A 24764-nucleotide genomic window follows, 5' to 3' on the forward strand; every position below is an offset into this window, starting at 1 on the left:
GACTGGACAGGCAAATCGATGCAGTAAAGATCTATTACTGGGGAAATGTCACCATCTATTGGTCCACCACCGTTTTCTCCTTATAAATTAGCAGGTGGTTTGCTCGTCTTCTGTTTGTCTTCTACACATTCCCCTTTAGGGCCTTTTCTTTGACTCATGTTCATTTCAGGCATCTTTTCAGGAGAAAACTAGAAGACTAAAAGTCTACAAGTGTCATTTTTAATCAGTCAGAAGGAGCAGAGGTGTTTGCAGTACTCTTTCAGGATTTTGGGGACATAAACTAGTGGATTATAAAAATGGACAGACTGAGGTGATGAGTCAGCTTCGACACACTGAGCAGCAACGACAGATTCAAATGGCCTCCCAATCACGTTGATACATATCAATACAGTAATAATCAATACAATTAAGGCAACATCAGCAGGAGGTAATGACCCATCTGCCCCGACACTCTGTTAGTTACTATGAGACAAATAATCAAACACAAAGTTCACCCGATCATTGAAACAAGACTTTTATTTAAAAAAAAAAAAAAGAAAAATTGACATATTCAAATTCAAAGAGAAAACCAAGAGAGAGGGAAAATCTTATCTCAATCAATAAAAAAAAAAAAAAAAAAACACAAGTTACAGACAATTTAGCAACTCTGGCACAGGAAGACAAAAGTAGCCGAGTGGCTTTGCAAAATAACCAAATATCAAAACCTCTTACCTCTAACAAAACTGTACAAAATGAGTTCTTGTATAAATAAGAAAACTGTTCACAAAGCAGAGAGTGAGATGAGCCCATCGGATTTTCAAAACATCTGGGATTCACACCAACCTGGCTCATACAGTGTGGAGCAACAAGGTCCAAAAATGTCACCTCAAGACAACATTTCTGGGTTTGAATCAAGTAAAATCAACCATTTAAACTGTCCAGTAGAAAAATAATAGCACACTAAATGCCGTATATTAGTATGGTGACGCTGTTATTGAAAACCAAACAAACGAGGGACACTCTGCATTAACCAAAGGAAGATTAAAAAAAAAAAAAAAAGGCACATTTTGAAAATCCAGCCTGGGCGACATCTAACCACCTGTTTGGAAATCCTGTTTTAGCAGCAAAACATTTTGAAGCTATGAAATAAGCCATCGAATCTACATTAGGATGGACACAAAGAGCATTTTCAAATTGGTGTCGACTCCAGATAATAAGTGCAAGGAGAATCTTTTTTCTTTCAAATATTGTGTGCTGTCGACGGTGCACAACGTTGATCTTTCCTACGATTTAAATGTAACTTAAGGTTCAATCGTTTTTCCATGATGCTGATTCGTTTGGAAGCATCGCGACGTCCCGTAAAATCATCTCTGCTGAGTAAGTTTGTAAAAAACATAATAAATAAACACTGCATTGTAACAACTGGTCATTTCATAGTTCCAAAATCCTGTGTTTGTATTAAAAGTGATGGCTAATACATGGAATATCATTTCTCTGAACATATGAACAATATCCATGACATTTTCCTTCATGGTGCACTGAATCTGAAAACTTGCTAGTCACTGTGTTATCTGGACAGGTTAGAAATCATTAAAAAAAACACACACACAAGGAGAAACAAACAAGATGATGTAAAGAGGTGGAAGGAAAAAAAAAAAAAAGACTATTTACAAAATTAGCTCTCGTGTCTGAGAACTCTCCCCATAAAAGCTGGATATTCCTCCTGGTTGTCTGCAGGCGCCAATTAAGTCCATAATGAGTCTGTTTACGTGCACTCAAACACTCCATTACGTACACTGAGGGAAAGTGAGCTCAATCAACACACGTGATCACGGCCACATCATTCCTGGAGTTGTTGTATAACGGATAGAACCTTAACCTGTGCTCAGAAAGTGGAATATCGTGTGCATGTCGACAGCCTTCCTGTGATCTTTCTCTTTCTCAATATAGCAGAAACATTCATATCCAGCTGCGCACAACAGACGACCGCCGGCGACTGGGAGCAGCTCGTCTGCGACAGAGAGCTAAAAGATGGGCGATTACGACATCTTTGGTTGAGGAAATGAACAACAGAAACACACAGCACAAAGTTGACGTGTGGAAAAAAAAAAAAAAAAGATGCAAAGAGGAAAACAGGTCGTCACACTGTGTTTTTCACGGGAATCAAACGTGGATGGCTGAGGAACAGGAAGGAAGGAAAGCTCCTCGTGAAGCCTACAGCTAGCTCGACTGACATGACGACGGACTCCATGGCGTTCAAACAAGCCTGTTGCCTTCTTTTTTGTAGTATATATACAACTTAGTGTCAATCCTATGAGAGATCAGGCAGTTCGTCCAGAGAAAAAACATTAAGGCTTAGCTAAAAAACAGTTTTTGCAGAATTTTGGATCACTCACAAATTCATTCAGACTTGCTGTCTCACTAAAGGCTGTAAGAGTCGTCTTTAATGGCACTTCCATGGTCTAGTAAGCAGTCCTTTTCTATTATCTACATATCTACAGTTATTGATGTCTGTATAAATTAAAGTTCAACATGTTTTGGATGTTCTGTATGTGGTGATGCGAGCTCCACTCGATGCGCTGACTGAAAGACTGAAACATACCGGGGGCTTGAACGCATGAAGCCTCTTTGAGCCGCAACACTGATGCGGCATCAGTATGAATCTTTCGGATCAGCGCTAAATGGAGCCACCGTTTGGTTGAGCTCTCCGCTCTCACAGGCTTTCCTACAAACAGGCCCGACACAATATGAGGACAGACGACACAAGGTTTGGAACGGAGGATTGCATGAAAACGAAACAAGAGAGAACTTGATGTGCACAAGATAAACAGCGTCAATCCCTACGCAGAGGAAAACAACGAAAACATCTACTCTCTATAAAAAGCTAAACTCTACAGCTAAAAATCAAATCTACTTCAGAGATAAATTCATCAAAAATAAGGCAAATTAGCTCAAGAGGTTTTCAAGTGACAGACGAAAGAAAAACAGAAAACATTTAACTTTCTACAAACTGAAAATCACTGACGGAGAATCAAACTCAGGTGACAACAGCAGCATTTAAAAAAAAAAAAAAAGACTTACAGCTCCCTTTCCTGTCAAACAAATTACTCTCAGGGATCGTGTTAGTCTCCTATTTGATTTCCCTCATCGCTTTTGCTAAACTATATCTTAATTTAGTAACTGCATTGTTCTTTGTACACATAATCTTTCAGTAACAATCTAACTGCTCAGATCTAAAGCACGATCGCTTCATCCCTCCGACAGAGGATGATTTTAATGATACCTGAAGGTTTGCCACGACAAAACCGCTTAAAACCACTTCTCATGGACACGGGCGTAACGTGGAGTTACATCACAGCAACGCAGGACGACTGTTAGCACGAGCAGGTGTCGTTTCGATGGTGCCTACGGGACGTGGACCGAAGTGAAAGTCATCCAACCATCAAAGCTGCTTGCGAATAATCTGCACGAGCCAAGCGTCAGAGCTCGTCATGAACATGTGGGGCGAAGATCCATTTCGTCACGTCTTGACAGACTACAGTATTAAATAACTTCTTTTCTATAAACGCATTTTTCAATGATCTAAAAACTCTAAAAATAGAACTATAATTCAAATATAAATAGAAATAATTGATTGTCTTTTGTTCACTTATGGAATAATGGTTTGAAGTTTAAAAAAAAAATTGAATTTGACTAAACTATAAACAATGTTATCATCATCATCATCATCATCATCATCTGTGCGTGAATAGAAATCTCTGCAGCAGTTACAGGTAGAAGTAGCTTTAAACGGTTTGCCTCCCACGGTTACAATCCACACACCAGACCAGCAAAAAGTGTTTGTAAGTTTTGAAATCTGTACAAATTGTTGCCCCCGCTGCTGCAAATAGAACGTCAAACAACAGACATCAGGAAATAAAAATAAAAGTTTGCATATTTTACAAAAAAATAAAAGACACATTGTGTTTCAACTCTTCCTTGAATCACCCTGAAACATCCAGAATGCTTTTTTTTAAAAATAAGAATTTGTTATATTACGTGCACAAAAATAATGCTCTGTGTCTTTTCCTCCTCCCTCGTGTTTTTAGCTTCTTGTGATGTTCCTTTTTCAGTTATCAAAATAGATCAAAGCTTCTGTGAAGAAGATTCCCACCTTTGGTTGATCAACTCTTGAGGATGTGAGCAGGAAAGTCCAATGATGTGAGTGTTGTCCTTTTTCTTTAAAAAAAAAAAAAAATACAGACATACACACACATGCACACGCACACGCACACACACACACACACAGACACGCAGACACACACACACACACACACACACACACACACACCCACACGCGTTCCTTTTGTTTATCCATGTTCAAGTCCAGGTGCTTGGTGATGGTATGGAGCACAGTTCTCTTCCAGCTGAATCCTGTTTGATTGGATTCATCTCGTGCCCTCAGCCCCACCCTGCTGGGAGCTGGAAAACACACACACACACACACACAATTCAGTACTGACACACTGAACCTGCTCAACTTCATTATTTAGATGTAAGCACATCATTACAAAAATCTAAGCCTTGAAACGACGACATACGCCGTGTTTGAGGTTGATTCAAACGGGACCGTGCAATAATATAATTAAATAAATGCATATTGTCAATATACTGGACTAAATAATGAATTGTGTTTTTGAGTTCCTCAGCATGAACACTTGATTGTTTGTGATATAATCCCTCACTGGCAGCTGAAGGTGTTTTTCACCAACTCTGCGGCCGACTCTCTGCCAATCAAGCGGCAGAGACTCTTAGAGAAATATTTGGGGAAATATGATTTGTTTTCGATGTGCTCTCATGTCTGTACGTTCAAAAAGAAGCTGGAGGCAGCAGCCAGTTAGCTTAGCTTAGCACAAAGACTGGATTCAAGGGGAAACTGCTAGCCTGGCTCTGTGCCTGCCAGCTTCTCACGTTATATCTTGTTCAAGCAAAGCAAGCAAGAAAACAAGCGTCAGACTATTTTTTGGCTCTGCCCGTCTCTGATGGTTTCTTGGTAACCTCAGTGACTTCAGTAAGTCACTGCATCTTCTCATTTAACTCTCTGCAAGGAAGCAAAAAAGCATTAACAAAATGTCAAAGTATTTCGACCAGTGGTCTGCCTGTCCTCTCCACGTGGACTGTGTACAACTCAAACGGTCTAATAAATAATAAAATAAACAATTCTGCTGGGACTACAAACAGAAACCAGAATGCCTCTGATACCAACATCGTCAGATTCTGTATTGATATACAGATATCAAGATTACAATCAGACTAGTGTGTGTGCTGATTGGTTGAGTGAAAAATGTCTAAGCTCTTTGTTATTTTTAATGATAAATGACTGACTGCATCATTTTTACGGTCAGTCACGCTGATTGGGACACTTTAGAAACATCAGCCTCAGTCGTTCCTGACTTGCAGGACAGAGCAGAGAAACTCACCTTAGTCTCACTTGGTGTGTTGGTACGAGTAGTTTGTGTGTTCTGCGGGAGTCTCCATGGCAACCTGTGGCTGTTGACCACCGTTCTCCTGGAAAAAAGATGGCGGGTCATTCAAAGAGCGCCTGCTGACTCCTGACACGGTGTGTCAATTACAGATTTTTTCTTTAAATCAAAGATACAAAGACAGCCTGTATTTTCCCACTGCCCTCCCCATCCAATCAAAGGCATCATCTCGATCTTTGAGTGGGTGAAAGTTCGATTTTACAGGTGAACTAAAGCCAGTGCACGCTGCAGGACGTATTTACTAAGAGGCAGGCTCCACATTCACCTCCTGCTCTAATCTACCGAGTGGCTGAGGCTCGACCTTCACACTCTTTCTCCAGCCGCTGCTCTCAAACCTCCCACTTGTTCTCATCCGTCCAATCACAGCCTGAGTTCCTGGCTTACCACTGTGCCTCTTCCCATTGATAAACCTGTCTTTTCTTTCTCATTCACTGTCTTGCTCATCCTGCTGGCTCCCGCCACCATCACTGAGCTCCACCTTCCAACAAATGACTCAAGACTCCCCGCAGGCTGAGACACCTCCTGCAGAGCGCTCGGCCAGGAGGTGCTACAGCACTGGAGCTCTCGCACTGTGGAGGAAGAGCCAAAAGCCTCCATAAAATCTCTCTGAATCTCATTCATGAGCGGCAAGCGGCTCCTCTTCTTGAATAATGGAGGAGCTAATATAGTCACATACTGCGTGTCTGGACAGCACACTGAGCTCTATCACAAGAGGGATATCACATGGGAAAAGTTTAAGTCATATATATTCATACATTCATTAAGTAATAAACGGCTATGGTTAATTATTCAAGGAGAAAATGAGAAAGACAGAGATGCATTCTTTGCACAATCTGTTCATCAGCAGGCCCTAAAGCACAATGTAAATATATGTGCATCTGTAATGCAAACAATGTTTAAACTGACTTTATCTGAATGTTTTCTCAGACCTAAAGTTTGGCTTCGATTACGGCAAAGAAACAAGCTCAAAAACTTCAAAAACAAAAGGCAGACTGCGAACATAGGCCTTCTCCTCACCTCATCAGCAGCTTATCACGACTAAACTGTGCCAGTTAGAGCTCCTTGATTAACATTTCATATCATCCGAAGCTCAGCTCTCAAGCGGTCGCTGCAGATATTGAACGTTTTATTGAAAGCTGCATTTACTGCACTTTTAGATTAAAACAGTTAATAATACAAAAACTTGGGAGTGTCAGTGAGATGCATTGAAACACGTCATCAACTTAACAACAAGAAAAACTAAAGAGGAAACGCATAAGAAATCTGTCTGAGCTTGTCCCTCTAAGTCTCTGCAAAGACAATCTGAGGATTGCATTCTGTTTCATTTTCCAAAATAGCACAAGAATCAATAGTCTTTACACCTCATCACTTTCTGGCATCTGAAAAACACGAAATCTTTCTTTTCTGTATTTCTAGAATACTACAGAAACATTCAAAGTCAATACTCTCGCCTCTACTTGTCATATAACAGCACATACACACAGACCCTCAGGACACATGGACACTGTCCAGCTCCGTAAATTCGTCAGTTTGAACGATCGCTTCTCCTACTTTTGAGCCTCAAATCTGCCACTCCTGAAAATACACACAAATATAACCTGCCGTGCTCCAAGCAGCAGCTCTAGTTTTAGTAAATGCGTCCCTGTGAGAATTATTAGTCATCCACTTCATGGAAATATTACATGTAAGCAGCTGAGGTTGAGTCTAGCTTCATACCTCTGGGACACTGGAGGGAGGCACTGGGGTGTACTGGGGGATGTAGGTCCCCTGCATAGTTGTGTTGGCCGGAATATACTGTAGGGAAGGCAGAGAGGAAAACACAAATTGTGTAGTATCTGACATGAAGAATTGAGCTTGTGAACTTCAGGACATTTATCTATGGGGACAAGTTGTTTGCCTTGTGCATCTAGTGTGTGTGTGTGTGTGTGTGTGTGTGTGTGTGTGAGATTGGTACTGACTGTGCCCGTGCTGCCCAGGGACAGGTGGCTTAGCTGCTGGGTGAGGGGTCCCATCATGGACGTGGGCTGGATGGACATGGCATGATCCATTGTTGGGGTAAGAACTGTACCCTGTGAAAGCACGGAAACACACACAAACACAGTTTAAGTGTTGAAATCCATCACAAGAGAGTCAAACATACACAAACACGACACTGTGAAGCAATTGGGACTAGACTGACTGATTAACATCTGGTCAACATTTGGCTGGAATGCGTCTCAAACCTCCTCCCACTGCGTCCTGGTTGCATTTACATTTAGCTTTTTTTCTTTTCTTTTTTTTTTTGCTATTGGATAGCAATCCGATCGACCCAAGGAACATGAAATGTAAATGGGTTTTTATATGAGTTTGGTGGATACTCACAGCTGGCTGCATGAGGTATGACTGATGGTGCATCCAGGACGGGCTGTGTACCTACAGATCAGGAAACACATCAGAAAAGCTCATTTGTAAAGTTCCTCTGCTGCTTTCACAGTCCCCTCAGAGCCCTCATTATGTAAGATTGCAGTGAAGGGTCATGAGAGGCAGGACCTGAGGAAATATTATCAGCACTGTGGGTAAAGGTCCTCCCTGAGTGTCTGTTCACTTGCGTAACGTGGACAGAATGAGGGCTTTGGCGCAGAAAAGCAACAGAACATGAAGTCTTGACAAAGTCACGGAGGTTTTAAAGCGACTCATTTTAATTATAAATATTGTCCCACCTGGTAGGATGAGACAGGAGAATGCATGTAGGGTGAGAGGGAAGTCTGGGCGATCATTCGGTTTGGAGCCAGACTGTAGGGTGAGGAGTAGAAGCTGGCAAACAAACAGAGCAAAGTGGGAGGAAAACATGAAGACAGCCACACCATGTCCACAATCTGCATTATGACTCTGGGTACATTAATGACATTTCTGAGTTCCTGCAGTGTCCAGCAGAGGGCAGCACACCACTGGAATTTGAGCACTATGGTTATTTTCCTGGAGGGTTGGGACTGTTTTCAGTCAGTTCATGCATAGCGCTCACCCATTTTGTAAGGCTGTGGGGTCATACGCAAGCGTCATTCCTCCCTGGGAAAACAATACACAGGATTCAGAACCAGTGAGCTCATGCATGGACCGAAACAGTCAGCTAGCACACGGAGAGAAAGATCAAAACTTTCAAACATTTCCAGCAATCCATGCAACATCTGAACCCAGGAAGTTCACTTTAAAAACCATGACTTAAAAGCTGCCATCTCACCGCATCTCCCTCTCGAGCCCAGGGCCTTCCATTCTGGAGGTACTTCCCCTGGTTCTGCCTCTTCTTCTGACCTCCGTCTGCAAACTTACATAATAAAGGCTCTGTGGGCACTGTGAAAGCAACACATCAAACAAGAGAGTGAATTCAGTGATCACAGCGGGGAACAAAAACACAGAGCGCTGGCACCAACAACAGCAATATCAGGTTCCTATAGCACAAAACAAACGTTCCACGCACCAGGCACTCCCGGTGGAGTCTTGATGAATTTGCCATTGAAATGCTGAATTATGGCCTCGCACTTCTCCGTGGACTCCATTCTGAAATGCAGTCAAATGTGATCCTTGAGCCACAAATGCACACAAGCTACTTTTTATTTTCATCATCCATCACTACGGAGCAGTGTTTCGTGACAGGGTGCAGCAGTCTGACCTGGCAAATCCCACACCGCGGCTGGTCCCGTTAGCATCTCGGAGGATGCGCGTGGAAATGACCTGGCCAAAGGACTTGAGCATGCTCTCCAGCTCTTGCTCATCCATAGATACTGGCAGGTTGGAGATGTAGAGGTTGGTGGGGTCCTGCTCTTGTTGCTGTGCAGTGAATGGACATGAAAATCAGTTCATATACAGATTTTGACCTAAATGAAGAGATGCTTGTTTTTGTCCACTGCAACGCCAATATGTGTCGGTGCAGAAGCTGCAGACATCTGAAACCATTATTTTATTTCTATCTATTCTTGTTTACTACATCACTGCTCATGGAGGATATGAGCCCAAAGTACTTCAACTTCAATAAAATAAAAAGCCACAGCACTGATTTCAACACCATCAAACATCTTGGCTGATGTATTTGCATTTGCAAGTGGAAACATTTTCTTGTCACTTTGCAAATCTTTTTCACACAGCAGAAATTCCTGTGTAGGCAGCAGTGTGACCTGTCTCCATCAACACCTGCCATCACGCTTGGCACATTACTGCTTCATCATATCCGTGCACCACGTCAAGCATCATTTTGCAGGACCTGATACGGACAAAATGTTTTTTAGTAATTAGTGGCCTGAAGAATCTGTCACCCATGTGCTGCATGTGTCACTGTCTCAAGTGAGACTGCCTGGCTTTTTAAAAATGCACACGCACACATAAATACACTGACACATGCTACTCGTCTGCAAAGATCAAGTCACACGTTTTTATGGGGGAATGTTGTCTAATAAAGAGATCTTGATAGCTGCGAGTCAATTTAGGACGAGAGATTATTCAGAGGCCTATTTTGTGGCACTAGCTTGAAAGTGAAACCTTGTGTGACTGTGCAGAAGCAGACAGGAAGCCAGGCATGAAGTTAAAGAGTACAGAGAGCAACAGGAGCCTGGCAACCGGGAGAAAAGAGGCCGGGCTAAAAAGAGGGGAAGGGAAAACAGAGAGTGAAGGAAGAGGATAGAGCAGAGGGAGGGCGGGAGAAATGAGTCGCTTGAAAGGCTGATATTTTGTACAGAAGGAGGGAACTGACAGGATAGGAAGTAGTGGGAGTCTTGAGCAATTTGGGTAGTGAGAGAGGAGGATAGAGCAAAGAAGGTAAAGAGGATGAGCGAGTGCCTGCTGATTAACAGCCTCTTCTCTTTCATCGAAATATCTCGATGTCCTATTATGCCTTCATTGCTATCAGATAGCTCTGCAATCCACTAATAATAAAGCTTTCCAATTGTGCATGAAAGAAACTGTCAGATGCACATCAAACAATTCAAGGGCTAATGATCTGAACTCGTCTGACTCATCAGACAGGAGAGCAGGGCCACGATCCAGATGCTAGTACATGTTGGCACAGGAGTTCAGCCAAATGTGACGGGGGCACAGTGAGTTTATTGATCTGCCAATAAAGACTGAGGGCGTTTTATGGTATGAAAGTGTGTCAGTGGACACCTTAAATGAAGATTTACTGCCTATTACGAGCAGCCTCTGTTCTAAGCCGTGCGCCACCTGGCAAAGAGGTAACCTATTTTCTGTGATTGTCGTCATTCTGGGTGCGGTGATACGAGTATTATGTAACACAGTGGCACACTGCAGACGAGACTAATGGAGTTCAAGGCTTAATGAACAAAAAAAACCCTGCCTTTGGTTTTTTCACTCTTTACCTCAGCTGTTACACACAATATTAAATGTCATACTCAAACAAATATTCACCGTGCTGTAGATATGAAAATGCTGTTGGACCCAGCCCAGCCAAATGTGAATGGGATTTGCTGAGTGCATTTTTTCTTTGTGTGCCAGGCCCGAGGCGATCTATGTCTGATGAGGTGTGTCTCTGTGTTTGCCAGATTTGCCTGCTTGTGTGTCGAGCAGCGTGTGAGCTGACGTCTGAGTTTGAACAGGGAGGTGCTGGGAAGTAAGAAGGGATCTATTTTTATCTCTGCCATGGTTCCCCTGCCCCTACGCTACGCTCTGGGCCTGCAGCCTGGGGGCCGGGGCGGCCTGATCAGGGACTGAGCGTACTCTGAGGACGGAGAGTGCAAGGTGTGGCTCGTTCTGTTTGCGAACACTCTGCAGCAGCCACGGTGAAGGTGCAAACAGGTGAATCTGCACTTAAAGAGTTTGACATTAAACTGATTTTAGACTCCTGCTGGTTTTCTCTGACCTGAGGTAACCCAGTGACTCTCAAGTGGCTGTGTATATTTAGGTTTTTATAGTGGATATCAACACCTCTGACTGAGCACATGTCGTCTGGGTGAGTCGAGTCTTGGTGTCCAGTTGCACTTGTCGGGTATTGAGATATTGTGTGGCAGTGTCACAGAGGAGGTGCAGTGAAGTTAGACTCTGGGTTTAGTTGCACTGGACTGGTTCAGGTCAGCTGGCAGCGTGGATCTGTTACAGTTTTCCAGGGCTGGGCTGGGCTGAGGGAGACCCTGGTGTTACATTGCAGTGGGTGTTTGGGTGCAGGACAAGGGGGAGGGGGCAGGGACACTGGGGTGGAGTGTATTAAGTGCTGGTGTCAGCCCCAGGCCTGGGCCCAGACGATGGACAATGCCAGCCCATTGTGCCTGTCCCATTGACAGTGGGTGTAGTGGCACCCTCCCCTGGGTTCCCTCAATGGGGAGCCTGAGAGCCAGAGGGATCAGCTTAATAGGCCGACAAGAGTTGCTTTGACTGCAGACACTTGGACAAAGAGCTCAGAACAAGCGCTACAACGGGAGCAGGTTAGCAACATATGCAAGCACAGAGACGAGGGCGTTTATGGGAAAGGACAGAGAAGGTGTTGAGGAGGGCGACGAAGAAAGAGGAGGCAAAGTGAGGAAGAAGGGGAAGGCGGTGAAGGATTAGCAAAGGAAGGAGAGGATGACAACAAAAAAAGGGAGCAATTCTGCTTCTCTCTGTCCATTATTGGCACAGCTTCTTCCAATCCAGCCTAACAGACACACGCCTCCACATAAACCAGAGTTTATCTTGAACCTCTGCCAGCAGGACACTTGCTGCCAATCAGGCCAACGCATGTTAACAGTTTACCTTTTACATGAGGGCGACTGTGTCCTTGTGGGGAAAGGGACTCTTAGTGGTCAAAGTTTAGCAGGCGGCTCTTTGGAGATCAATACATTTTAGAGAGGGGCCCCACAAGACTGGATCATAAGTGAACTTAACGAGTTACATCTAATGGATGAGTTGTAACAGAGCTGATGATGGATTGGCTAATTTCTTACTTTGGCCATCTGAGCCTGGACCCCACTGGACTTCAGGGCTGTAACAGCTTTCTGTGCTGCTGCTGGACTGTCAAAGTCCACAAAGCCATACCCTGCAAAAAAGACAGATGTGTGTTAACATCGCTGTGATGTTATTCGGGTTGAAGATGTGTACGTCTTGCTGAGTTAGAAAAGAAGGTCACTCTCATTTCTGTCTGCTAAATATGAAGCTGCAGCCAGGTTAGCTTATCTTAGCATAAAGACTGGTAGCGGGAAACAGCTCGCCTGACTCTACAAATATTTTTGTACAGATTAAACAAAGAAGATATTACGTGTTAATATACGAGCTTTAGAGGTGCTGCCTTTGGACAGAGCCAGAGGCCGAGCCAACCTACACCATTGCCATGCTCTAGCTTCATATTTAGCATACAGGCATGAGACCGACGCTGATCTTATCTGTCACCAGGAAAGAGAAACAGTGAATTACCCAAAGTGCTGAAAAACTACTTCAATAATCAAACAGCATGATGCAAACTCTCAATTAAAAAAAATGAAAAACAATGACATGACTCACCTTTACATTTGTTGGTGGTTTTATCCAAGATGGCCTTGGTCGACACAATCTTGCCATACCTTGTGGGACAGAAAAGAACATAGAAAACAGGATCAGTGATGGAGGTGACTACGGGCCAACCGAGAGGATTCTGCTCCCGCCTTATGCATACAATCCTGTCACGCTTCCTCAGGCTGCATGACTACAGGTGTAAACATGAACACGCAACACACAATAATGTCAATCAAGTGTCACACAAAACTTTGTCTGCCTCCACCCTTCCGTCTTTGTCTGCCGGTGGAGGCTGTTACAGTAACTCGTTCCCTGGCCTTGTTTTCAACAGACAGGAGACAGAACCCCAGGGCCAAAAACTATTTATTCCAGGCCTGTCTTTACTACACACACACACAGAGACTAACACACACACACCTCTCTCCTAAACGCAGCTCTGCCGTCGAATATTTTTGGTTCAAATAGAGCTTTAAAGTGTTGTCAGGAGCAAAGTCTGTCTCGCAAACTGAAATATTGACTTTCAAGGGAACTTACAGTGTGCTTGATCCACACACAAAAGAAGTCAAAGGGTGCATGAAACATAAGCTGGTTTCCTGTTATTTCAGTCCAGTCGTTGTCAATAGAAAAGCAAGAGGAGGATCAATTAATGCACTGATGCCGTATCATAAAACATTCATGTTATGAAAAGCACCTTCAAATAATAGTAAAAGTGTTAGGTAAGATGTGGAGACTAATGGAATTCAGTGTTAGAAGACGGTGCATCAGCACTACAGTATAATAGACCTGCCCTTGTCTGGTGAATTTAGCCAGAGAGGGAGGCTGGTGTTCCTCTGTTTGGGCGACATGGCGTCTGGGCGGAATGTACACTGTAACCTGATGCTTCACCCCTCCGGCTCGCCTTCCTTCCCACCGCGTCCCTCTCCCTCTCTCTGTTTTTCCACCCGCATCGCAGCACGCCGCTGGGTCCTACGCTCCCACCTGGTTTCAGTGGACGTTAGGCCAAATGACTCAGATGCAGCTAGACGGTCACGGCTGGGACCGCTGTCACAGAGTCTGACGCGTTCATGCTAAAATGCGGTGGCCTTTTCTCCTCCACGTCCTTAAAATGCACATACACATTCAGGCCATGTGTCTTTTTAGGAAACAGCAGCAGCAGATTTGCATGTGAATAAGCTTTATATCCCCACTTCAGCTACCACAAATGGATGAGAGCATTAATCTTATTACTTTATAATCTCACAGTTCAACTCATTTTACACAGCTGAAATATACACGCAGAAGTCACTGATCTTGATTATTGTGTATTATGACATGAAGAATAGAGACATTATAAGGGAAACTTCCTCACTGCAGACATTAATGATTCATCATCCATTGCCAAACAGCCAGATGACCTTTGCATCGGCTATGTTTAGTTTCCCACTGTCATCTCACAGCTGCAAAGTGGTCATTACGCATGAATATATACACAGAAGCTTGATATAATTTAACCCATTCAAGTCCTCCTGAAGTTTAACACCACCTTTATCCACACCTCTGTGCAACTTTCCAGGATCAATCAGGCAACAACAACAACGTGTGCTCTTTAAAGTGTGTCAATGTTCAAGGGACTGGAGTTACAATAAATCAATGTGGTATTCACGTGTATGGCTCAAAAACCATATCAAAAAAATAATATTAGGCATGAATCAAGTGAAACTGACTTGCACAACGCCGCTGGTTTCACTTGCTTGCAATGTTGCAATGTTTCAGGAACGACGTCTTTTCACTGATATTACGTCTCAAACACACTCTTTTGGAAGACCTTGTTCTGAACACACAGGCAGAACTCTTTAACTCCATTTAGTCTGATAAGAAAACCTACATGGAGCACAGACAAATGTTTGGTTTCTACAAGCTCAGTGTGATTGAGAATTCTGTATACTCACACATCTGCTGTGAGTGCAAACCTGAACAGTTTTGCATAATATCTGTGATTGTTATTTGGTGTCGTTTCTTAACAATGCATTATTCATAATATCAACTCAAAATCAAAGTTGGCCCACACTCACACACATGCATTTCATCTCACTTATCTAGAAACCAAAGATCTTTAAGTGCACGGCTGAGATACCGGCATTGTTCCTCTGGTCACTGAGGTCGGCACATTCAAAAACAGACTGTGCGAGATGTGGGATTTGGAAGAAGCGAAAGTGAGTCTAATAGTCTAAGTATGTGCGCTTCAGATGTCCTGAAATATTCTGGCATACAGACAATCAAAACTTGAAATCATAATTTAATCTAATACATGATGTGTTTAAGTTCGCTGACTTTGTCTCAAAAGCCTGAAATACTTAGTAGTAGTATTGTTCTACCGTCAGGTATCGTCTGATGACCATTTAGCCTCCAGGGGCCAATGTTTCGTGGCTTCCAGCAGATATCTGGATAATGGATAGCGAGGACAAGACTTCCTTTTCTGTCACCGTTTACAGTCTGATTAGCAACTTGACAATCAAACTCAACAACGACTCAACATTCTAATCTCTATTATTTGTATATGAGTGCAGATAAATGAAAAACGAGCCAACAAAAAGCTGAAGTGTTGTCAGATGATAGCGGTTGGATTCAGAGATGTCATTTCAGCCAACATGTTCCACCTCTGTTACTCTCCACACCGACTGTGGACCTGCATGCAACCAAAGCCACTCAAACGTGACTGGTCAATACTACATGGTCTACAAAAAGGACTGCAAACGTGTCCAATACCAAAAATCTGGTCCCTTACCTACAGATTCTGCATCAATTTGCAGATATCTGTTTATGGTGATTATCTTCTGCTTTACATGAATGTGTCGTGTAAAGAGCCTTTACTCTTTGGTTCTTTTGATCACGACACTCTCGGATGTTCCACGCCAGCTCTGATTTCAAGTTCTTACCTTCAGACCCGAAAGAGTCCTACAGAACAGTTTGAGTTTTCATTAGAACCAAGACAAAGAAAAACAAAAGCTGTGTTTCGTGTTTTTACCTAACGGAGATGCCAGAAGAGTTCAAAGGTCTGCAGGCATTGACTGCGTGACCCTCCGCTTACCTCGGCCCCTGTGCAGCGGAACAGCAGCCCACCACACTGCGGAGGCCACAGGGACTTAAAAGACAGCCCTGACCCATATACGCCTGTCTGACATTCCTTCCCAGCAGTCCATGCTACTCTTTTCCTTCACTTTATGTTTCCCCTTCAAGTGTAGCCCTCCCACCCAGCCCTACAGTCTCCGTCCTCTCTCCACTTCTCTACCACCCCCTGCTTTGACTCAAGACCCTGTGTTTCACGTACCAAGTGCAGATTTCAGATTTGGATTGTTCCACGCATGTGTGCAGTGCACTCGCACTCCAAAATTAACATGATTATCAGACAGCAGCTGTGTAAATTTGCTCTGTGGATTAGGGAGGCTTCCTTATGCGGGGTCAGAATGGTTAAAACGGAGAATGAAACGCAAATATTATTGAGGGAGGGGCTGTGGCATTAATATCATCAAATCAGGTTTTATTAGTTATGGCCAGTGCTTGCACAGGGAGGCGTGTTGTTAAAGTGAATGATGGATGCACGGCTGAAGTTCACAAATCACTTCTGTAACATACAGCGCAGCCCTGACCTCAGCAGCCAACAACCAATCTGGGGGCTTTTTTTCCTGGATTTTATCTATCTATCTATCCGTGTGTGTGTGTGTGAGGTTGACATATTATAGAGGCTTGGCTGTTTGTCTAGGGATGTGTAAGTCTTAGTTTGTGGCTGTTGAGCCAATTCAGCCTCACAAGAAGCAGAAGGTTAAATCAGGACATGAGGAGGCAACATGCTGAACCCTTCTCAGGCCCCTTCTCTCCTTCTTTACCCCCATCCCGTCCTTTCTGCATGTGTTCCTTCTTTCGTCCATTTCCCTCTAAGGCTCTGCCGTGTTTCTGACGACGTCTCGTGTTCCTATGACTGTCAAGATTTAGTCAAACTGACTTCAGTAGAGGTACTGCACCATCCTTAGTCACAAACCATTTTTCCTTCCCTCCTGCCTAAACAGCTCTGTTTTTTCTGAACATGAAATTATGGCCTTAAACTAGAATTACCACCTCACAGTTGTTTTCCTCCGCCAACTAGCCAAGTCGCACTTTATACCTATGTGTGTCCAGATTAATATGATATATGTAGTGAAGGCAATGAAGGAATTTAATAAAAGGTATTAAGTGTATTTTTTTAGGAAAAGGAAGTTATCACTGTACTGACATGTATGATTGCAGAGAATAATTGATTAAACATGCTGTCTTCAGTTAAGAGAGTGTTTTCACAGAGGAGCAGAGAGGACTGATTGAGAGCTTCATCGCATGATGCAAGGACAATCATCTGAAGCTCAGTATCAGCAGCTTGAAGAAGGTGGACTCATAGAAGTCCTTTGGAGTCCAAATCAATAAAAAAACTGGACTGCACTCACAACATCGAAACCCTCTTCAGGAAGGGACAGAGCAGACTGTTCTTCCTGAGGTTTCTTCCATTTTTGCCCACTAATGGGAGTTTCTCCTCATCTGAGGCATAGACTGTATAAAACACATTTCCCTGATATCACCCACAGGTTTCTGAGGAGTCACTGTGAAGCTCAGTGACTGGCAGCGCCTAACTCCACCTTGGACAACTCCTTTGTTGTACAGGTTGTGAGACGCCTTGTGCCAAATTTGTGATACAAGGATAGCATAAATACAACTGATTTGACTTGACTTTGTTAAGCTCTGTTGTCCTTTTTCTTCTGCATCACTTCATCATTTTATCCTCTTAGACGTTTGTGTGAAATTTTGTCATAATCAGCACATAAAGTTATGGCCAAAAACTAGTTTTGTGTAGTCACAGTGACCTTTGACCACCAAAATCTAATATATTCCGCCTTGAGTCCAAATGAACGTTTGTGCCAAATTTAAAGAAACTCCCTAACGGTCTTCCTGCCATATTGCGCTGACGAGAACGGGACGGACAGACGACCGAAACAACAGAATGCCTGTCGCTGGCTCAGACGTTTCACAATTTAATTTCATGTGTCCGACAGATGAAGAGCATAGCTCCAGACAGCACAGATGTTATCTGCTCATGAGAACTCTTTCTCCAATGTACCATCAACGATAACTATCTGAAGAAAACTTGTTCCAGTTAAGGTGGACTGGAATGTACTACCAGCTGTAGTCAGACTATAGCCTGATTCAGTACTAACTAACAGTGAGGCCAGTGCTGCCGTCTTTTGGATCCATTCAGCCTTTACCAACCAAACCTTGACATGTTTTGAGTTTGTGTTCAGTGCTAAAAACAACTACTAAACCTGCTACATCTTTGCATTACTTATCTAACGCTCAAACATAACTAAAGATGTCATCATTTGGAGTTTGTGTTCAATTATTCAGGAGATAACGTTTAACTCATTAAAGGTGTAGTTTGATATTTTGGAATATGTATATTTGATACCACTCTCATGGTGATTAGCTTAGCTTAGCAAAAAGACTGGAAGCAGGGGAAGCACAGTTAGCCTGGCTCTGTCTTACATGCAAAAACCTCTCAGTAAGAAAGCAAATAACACAAACAGCACATTTCCCAAACCGTCACTCTATTCCTTCATAAATGAGCCTCGTGATGTGGAATTCTTGAGGGTCAGTCGGCGTAATAAAACACATCTGGTGACAAGTTTGAAAATCACTCACGGTTGGCAGAGTTTGACCAGGTCTTGGTCCGTGGTCCCCGGGTGGAGCCCGCGGATGTACAGGTTAGTTTTACTCAGCTGTTCCCCTCCCCCGCCGCTGCTGTTGCTACTACTGTTGGTGTTGGGACTGGGGGGCGCCATCTGATGGCCGGAGGACACATAGGCCTGCTGCAATAAGAAAGAAAGAACCAGATTTAGTTTACTGTGTGTGAATGCACAACAGAAGCCGTCGCCAAAATGCTTAATATTTTCAAACACCAGCAAACAGTGGACAAGTACAGTGAGGTCAGCTATCATTCAAAGTGTGAAAAAACCCGAAGGAGATGTTGAGAGATAGAAAGTAATCCTGCAAGAGATAGATGATTATGTGGGAGCTGCGAAAATGATATCATACAGGCCTCATGTCAACACTCACCAATACTGCTTTCTGAGGGGAATGTAGGGCCTCTTGGCTGCCTACTCCATATAGGGAAAAGGGGCCTCTTATGCTTTCTCCATGTTGGGTAACTTCTTTTTTACTTTTGGAACCACAAAGAAATCTTGTGGTGCATTTCAAAACCAAAGCTCTGAAGATATAAAACTAACATTTAGGCAGTCTGATGATGAAAAATTAAATAATAGACTGCTCTGTGAACCATTTCCATGCTGCAACTCTCCGTCTCATTTTACATGTGCTTATAAAAGCAGGTATTTCTAAACGCCATCTGTTCGTCTTTGCATTTCTATCCATCCTAAACTTGCGTTCAACACTTCAGACGTTTCCATCTCTAACGCTGTCTTAAGGTTAACATTTAACAAGATCCTGAGAAGCATGAGGCAGTCCACATTACACAAGTCCATTTATCAAAACAAAGCAGAAACAAGGAGATTTCAAAGAAACGAGTCACAACAACACACCAGGAGCTTATTATGACACGATAATGCATGGTAACATACTCATGTTGTGACCATCTGCAATGATGTGATGTCTCCCTCAAACACGGCTGAACTTTCTTCTCATGTCTTTCGTTGGGTTGTTGCTGTGTTTCATCAGTACATGACGACGACGTGCCGGTGAATACTAGTCGTAAACTATGGCAGACGACTAGTCGATGACTCACCACCGAGAACATGAAAGACTATTGTGCAACAATCAGTGCGTCATCTCATCTCACTGTGGGACTGTGGCCCTCCCTGGAGAAATCAAACAAAAGATTGTGTAACGATGCAGACGAATATTTTTATTGGGATAGATGTGGTTTCGTTATCACTTTGCCTGTCAAGAACACAGAAAAAAAGCCTTCTCTCTCCAGGAATAGATCGACTGGCTGTTTTCCAAATAAGACTCAGGCAATAAATAGCAACACTTGACTGCACAGCAGGCTCGCCAGAAGTTGCAAATGTTGTGTCTGTTTTAATTCGGTGTTGCGTACGAATAAGAGTAAATATGCTCTCTGACTGAACTCATTTATGTGAGGCTGGAGAGTCTCATTTGAGAGGCCGGTTGGATGGAGGCAACAAGAGGACAATGGGTTAATTTCATGAGAGAGGAGAGGGTCACTGATCAGACTGGCAGTGTTTAGGAAAAGCCCAGCAGGAAGCCGCGGTCACACCAGGACCACCAGCAACAGCAACCAATCCCGCTAATTAGACACCATCCATAAGGCATGGAGCCCCTCTAAGACAGCCCCTCTGACCTCTGTTTTGCCAGCAGCATGGCAGCCGCTTCAACAACAGCCTCGTTTCTCTAAAGATAATCCTCCCCTCCTCTACCGCTGAAGAAGCCTGAAAAGTTTGCATGTGTTTTTTCATGTTAGGCAAGATGGAGACGAGGCCTGTTCAAAGTAAAATAAAGAAAACAGGCGTGTGTGTTCTTTCCTTTCATCTCTTTCATTCCGGGGATATTTACCAAGTCCACCAGCAAAATGGCATAAGAAGCAGGATGTACACACAGACCTCCTGGACATCTAATATCAGGTATTTCCAGTTGCGTTCATGGTGATACCTTAGTGAAATTTAAGTATTCAAAGTTGTGTGTGTGTGCATTAGAGTGTGGGCACCAACCTGAGCCCAGTGGGACCTCACAAGTCAGGCCAAGCTTGGACAAGAATTTAGATATGATGTTCGATATCAGGTCGGGTTCAGTTACATCGTCTGGGTGAGCCTACTTGATGTGGTGCTTTCAGGTTCTTTTAGTGAAAAGATAGTTAAAAATAAATAAAAATGAAGGACTCGTCCATGTTGGGTGACATCCTGTTAAGTGCTGGGGTTTGTTCTGTGCGTAACAATGCACGAACGCGTTATTTCAGGCTGTAAATCGTCTCTTCATGTAGCCTTGCAAAGGATAGAGGATCTCAAACAAAATTTGTCATCAGGGAAGTTTAAAACTACCAAAAACCATGCAGATATAATGAAGCAGTTGGTTATGTAAAATGTCAAACATGTGGGGCTCTGAAGAGATATGACAGCAAGAAGACTGGGAATTCAGCGTTGCAGCAACATGTAGACAGAAGGTGCAGGATGCAGGCTGACTAACAACAATTGCGTGACAGGGTAACACAAACTCAGTGCTTCAGTTTACATAAACTGTGTTGGGCTCGGGTCGGGTTCAGACATACAAAACAGAATCCCTGTTGGGTTCGGTTAATACTTTCTCGACCTGGGATCGTGTTCGGACGGAAAAATGCGTACTGACTCGCTCTCTAGTGTACATATGGGAATAATTATTCAACACATATTTCCTACGCAGCTATTCACATGAAATCCAGACCTGACTATACAGATAAAGAAATTGTGAAGGTTCCAATCCATGAAAAAGTTATAAGCATTATGAGGTTTCCCCCTTTTGAATGCAAGTGAGCAAATCATTTGTTACCAAGCTGTCAAGCAAGAAACATCTCATGCTGGGCAAAAGCAAGGAGCTTTCCCAAGACCTTTGCAACAACATTTTGAAGCAACATAGCAACGGCACAGGTTACCGACAGATTTCAAATCTCCTTAATGTTATTATTAACACTATTGGGGCCGTTATCGGCAAGTGGAAGTAACATCACTCCATCATCAGCTGACCACTCTCAACATTTCCAACTGGACCATCAGAAAGTTGGTCAGAAGAGTAGTCCAAGAGCCGAGGACCACTTGAAAAGAAATCGAGAAAGACCTGGAAGCAGCATGCACCGCCATCATGGAGAAAACAGCAGGCAATGCACTCCACCACCACGGTCACCCCAGAAGACTCCATCAGAATCCAGATTATCGAAGGAAAGACGAGTGGAGCTTCATATCGCGAAACTCTTGAGAAGAATCTGTTGCCATCTATCAGGACGATGAGGATGACATGCAGGTGGACTGTCCAGCAAGACAATGATCCACAACATGCTGCAAGGGCTACTGTCAACTGGTTCCAGAGGAAGAAAAGAAAGATGTTGGAATGGCCCAGTCAATCACCACACTGAGACCCAATAGAACATTTGTTAAAGGAACTGAAGATCAAGATTCACCAAAAAGGCCCAAGAATCTTCAAGACTTTAAGACCGTCTGTGAGCAAGAATGGGCCAAAATCCCAGAAAATACAAAGTGTTCATTTAAAGCAACACAACAAGCTACAATGTAAAAGTCAACAACTTTTTGACAGTCAACAAATATTGTCCATAATAATCTTCTCTATCAAAGCATTTGCTGCAGAGCTACTGAATTGAGCAGCATTATCTTGTATACGTTTCTTTTATTATGTCCACTGTCCATTCCCCGTAAATTTTAATCATATATAAAGCACGGTCCATTTAATTCAAAAAAGGGTCTGTTCATTTCTTTCTGACCAGAATTTTTCAGGGCCAGTTTAAAACACACAAACATAACGCAAGCCTGCCTGTGGGAGTTTATCTAACTTGTCACAGTGTAGTTCATGATGAATACGTTTTTGGAGGCAGCTAATTTGTGAATGAAAGAACGGGACAGCAGAGACCTATAATCTCATTCACACACTCTCGACCAGAGTGCCAAGTCCCAATCAAGATCCAGACTGTACCAGGAGCAAAATCATTGCAACATAACCCCTTAAATCACCAGCCTGCAACCACACAAACGCATTCGTGCATGCACACACACATACGCATACACACTTATACTGTCACACTCACACTACAGCATGCTTGATTGTGAAACTCTTGAAGAGCTGCGTAAGATCTTGAGTCATATTTGTCACCTTTCTTATGGAAAAGGCTCTGAGTCTCTTGCTACCTCTTAGAAATTACCATCTTAGTGAAGAACAAATTGGTTCAACAGAAATGCTCAGATACTTAGCGAACACTTAGCCTCACATAAAGGTATACAGTAAGCGCTGTCATTACACTGCCCGAGTACAAAAGTAAGTTTTAAGCTTTAAATTCACTCAATTGTAACAGTCCTGACAAAGCGGTGGGTCCCAACATGACGTGTTTTAACACTTCTTAAAAAATCTCATTCTACACATCATAGATTGAACTAATCTCATTTGAAGTGCAAATACTTGGAATAGCCTGAACTGCCCTGCTGATTGGTGATGACCTTTCAGGCTATTTCAGCGTCTGTATGTACTTGCATGTCTGCTGAAGAAGACTTATACTTTTTATTCATTTCCTCATTTTTTGATTGGTTGATCAGTAGTATTGCAGTAGGACTACAACCAACTAAGCTTCCACTCGTGGGAAATGATCATGCGCCCTAGGTGTTGTCTTGTTTGCTGTGTCCAACCAACAGTCCAAAACCCAAAGATATTCATTTTAAAATGGCATAAAACACAAGCAAAATGGCTGATTAATCCTGATTAATTAAAAACTTTTAAAAGTTTTTTTTTAAAAAAAAACAGATTACAAGAAGTTCCATTAATTGCATATTCAGTCAATTGAGGACTTTCTAATCTTGAGAGACATTTGAAGCATTAAAGTCAGGTATTTCCTACCACTGATGTGACCTTAGAAGCGTCTGAAACCTGAACCTCAGGAGGCCGCATGTGGCTTTTTGATGAGCCGTCAGGACAACACACACACAGTGAGAATGTTACTTTTCATGCTTAACATTTAAATATAATAAAACAAATCTGATGACTCATTCAGCTCAGCTAGGAACACCTTCGATGTGACCAAACTGCTCTAACTTCATAACAAAAGGCTCAGAAATATCACTGGATATTTTTAGGACCAAGCTAAAGATAAAAATCAAGAACGTCCTATAAATAAAACCAGTTCCTCGATCTTGATGTAAACTTACACTGATGTTCTGAAGCTGCCAGAAAGTGTCTTTCTCAAATAGGACTGACTGACTTAAATCTCTCAATACATCAAAAATGTACATTTTTATGTGTTGACATTCAAATATGCTGTCAGTTATTCATTCATATGACCCCTAAACGCTCGCTGCTGTATCTCTTTGCAGTCCTTCTGTTCAGATGTCCCACCCTCTTTTTAGTGTCCCTCCACCTCTGTTTTTATCTCTGTCTTGCCCTGTGGGGCTTCTCCAGTCGACCCTGGTTTGACCCACAGAATTCCATGGATTTCCTGGCTGTTGGGGGGTCCGCTCGCCTTCCCATGTCTTCAGCTCAGGCAGGAAAGAGGCACGACTGTCTGACCAGCTGACCGACTTCTACATGCGAATGCACAGATTTATGGCCTTGCTGACTGGGGATACAGCTTTCAGTTTGTACAGAATCATGCTGCTGTGCTGCTTCTTTGCATCCACTTCAGGACCAGCAAGAAAAATGAGCCATGGGAGAAATCCTTCAATATTTACTCACTTCACTTCTGAAGCATCAACAAACATATTGGATATTCAATTGTAAAAAAAAAAAAACATTTCCTGTTTACTGTGTGGACACAGATAATATGGCTGAAAATGTATTTAACTACTAATTTGTCAAACTACATCTAAACAAAGTCTCTGTCTCAACACGTTCACACAGAGAAAATGAAAGGCACGGGTATAAGGACACTGGAAACTATCTATGGAAAATGTAAATGAGTCTTTTTACGTTCGCTGAGGGTTAGGTGAGGATTGTGTGTCTAGTAAATTAGTAAGCTGCAGTATGATGGCAGGCAGGAAATCCTCTGTGTCTGTGTCTGATCTTATCACATGAATGAAGAGCTCTGCATTCCAACCAGGTGACAGGGAC

The 24764-nt window shown here is 42.9% G+C and overlaps 1 protein-coding gene across 2 annotated transcripts in view; it reads right to left on the reverse strand.

Moving 5' to 3' along the window:
* Positions 1-499: 499 nt before the first annotated feature.
* LOC143336483 (RNA-binding motif, single-stranded-interacting protein 2-like) overlaps positions 500-24764 on the reverse strand; it is a 31221-nt gene continuing 6956 nt past the window's right edge. The window contains exons 2-14 of one of the 2 annotated variants that reach the window (XM_076756692.1): positions 18642-18808; positions 12954-13012; positions 12401-12492; positions 9148-9305; positions 8956-9035; positions 8719-8828; positions 8503-8546; positions 8201-8294; positions 7863-7913; positions 7460-7570; positions 7218-7295; positions 5439-5526; positions 500-4440 (exon numbers count right to left, since the gene is read on the reverse strand). In XM_076756692.1, coding sequence (XP_076612807.1) covers positions 5446-5526; positions 7218-7295; positions 7460-7570; positions 7863-7913; positions 8201-8294; positions 8503-8546; positions 8719-8828; positions 8956-9035; positions 9148-9305; positions 12401-12492; positions 12954-13012; positions 18642-18808 — 1125 coding nt within the window. In that variant the 3' untranslated portion in view covers positions 500-4440; positions 5439-5445. The remainder of the gene's footprint in view (positions 4441-5438; positions 5527-7217; positions 7296-7459; positions 7571-7862; positions 7914-8200; positions 8295-8502; positions 8547-8718; positions 8829-8955; positions 9036-9147; positions 9306-12400; positions 12493-12953; positions 13013-18641; positions 18809-24764) is intronic. The other variant, XM_076756700.1, reaches the window with a different exon arrangement.

This window comes from Chaetodon auriga, chromosome 2 (genome assembly GCF_051107435.1).
Source record: "Chaetodon auriga isolate fChaAug3 chromosome 2, fChaAug3.hap1, whole genome shotgun sequence".
In the NCBI taxonomy this organism is placed as follows: Eukaryota; Metazoa; Chordata; class Actinopteri; order Chaetodontiformes; family Chaetodontidae; genus Chaetodon; species Chaetodon auriga.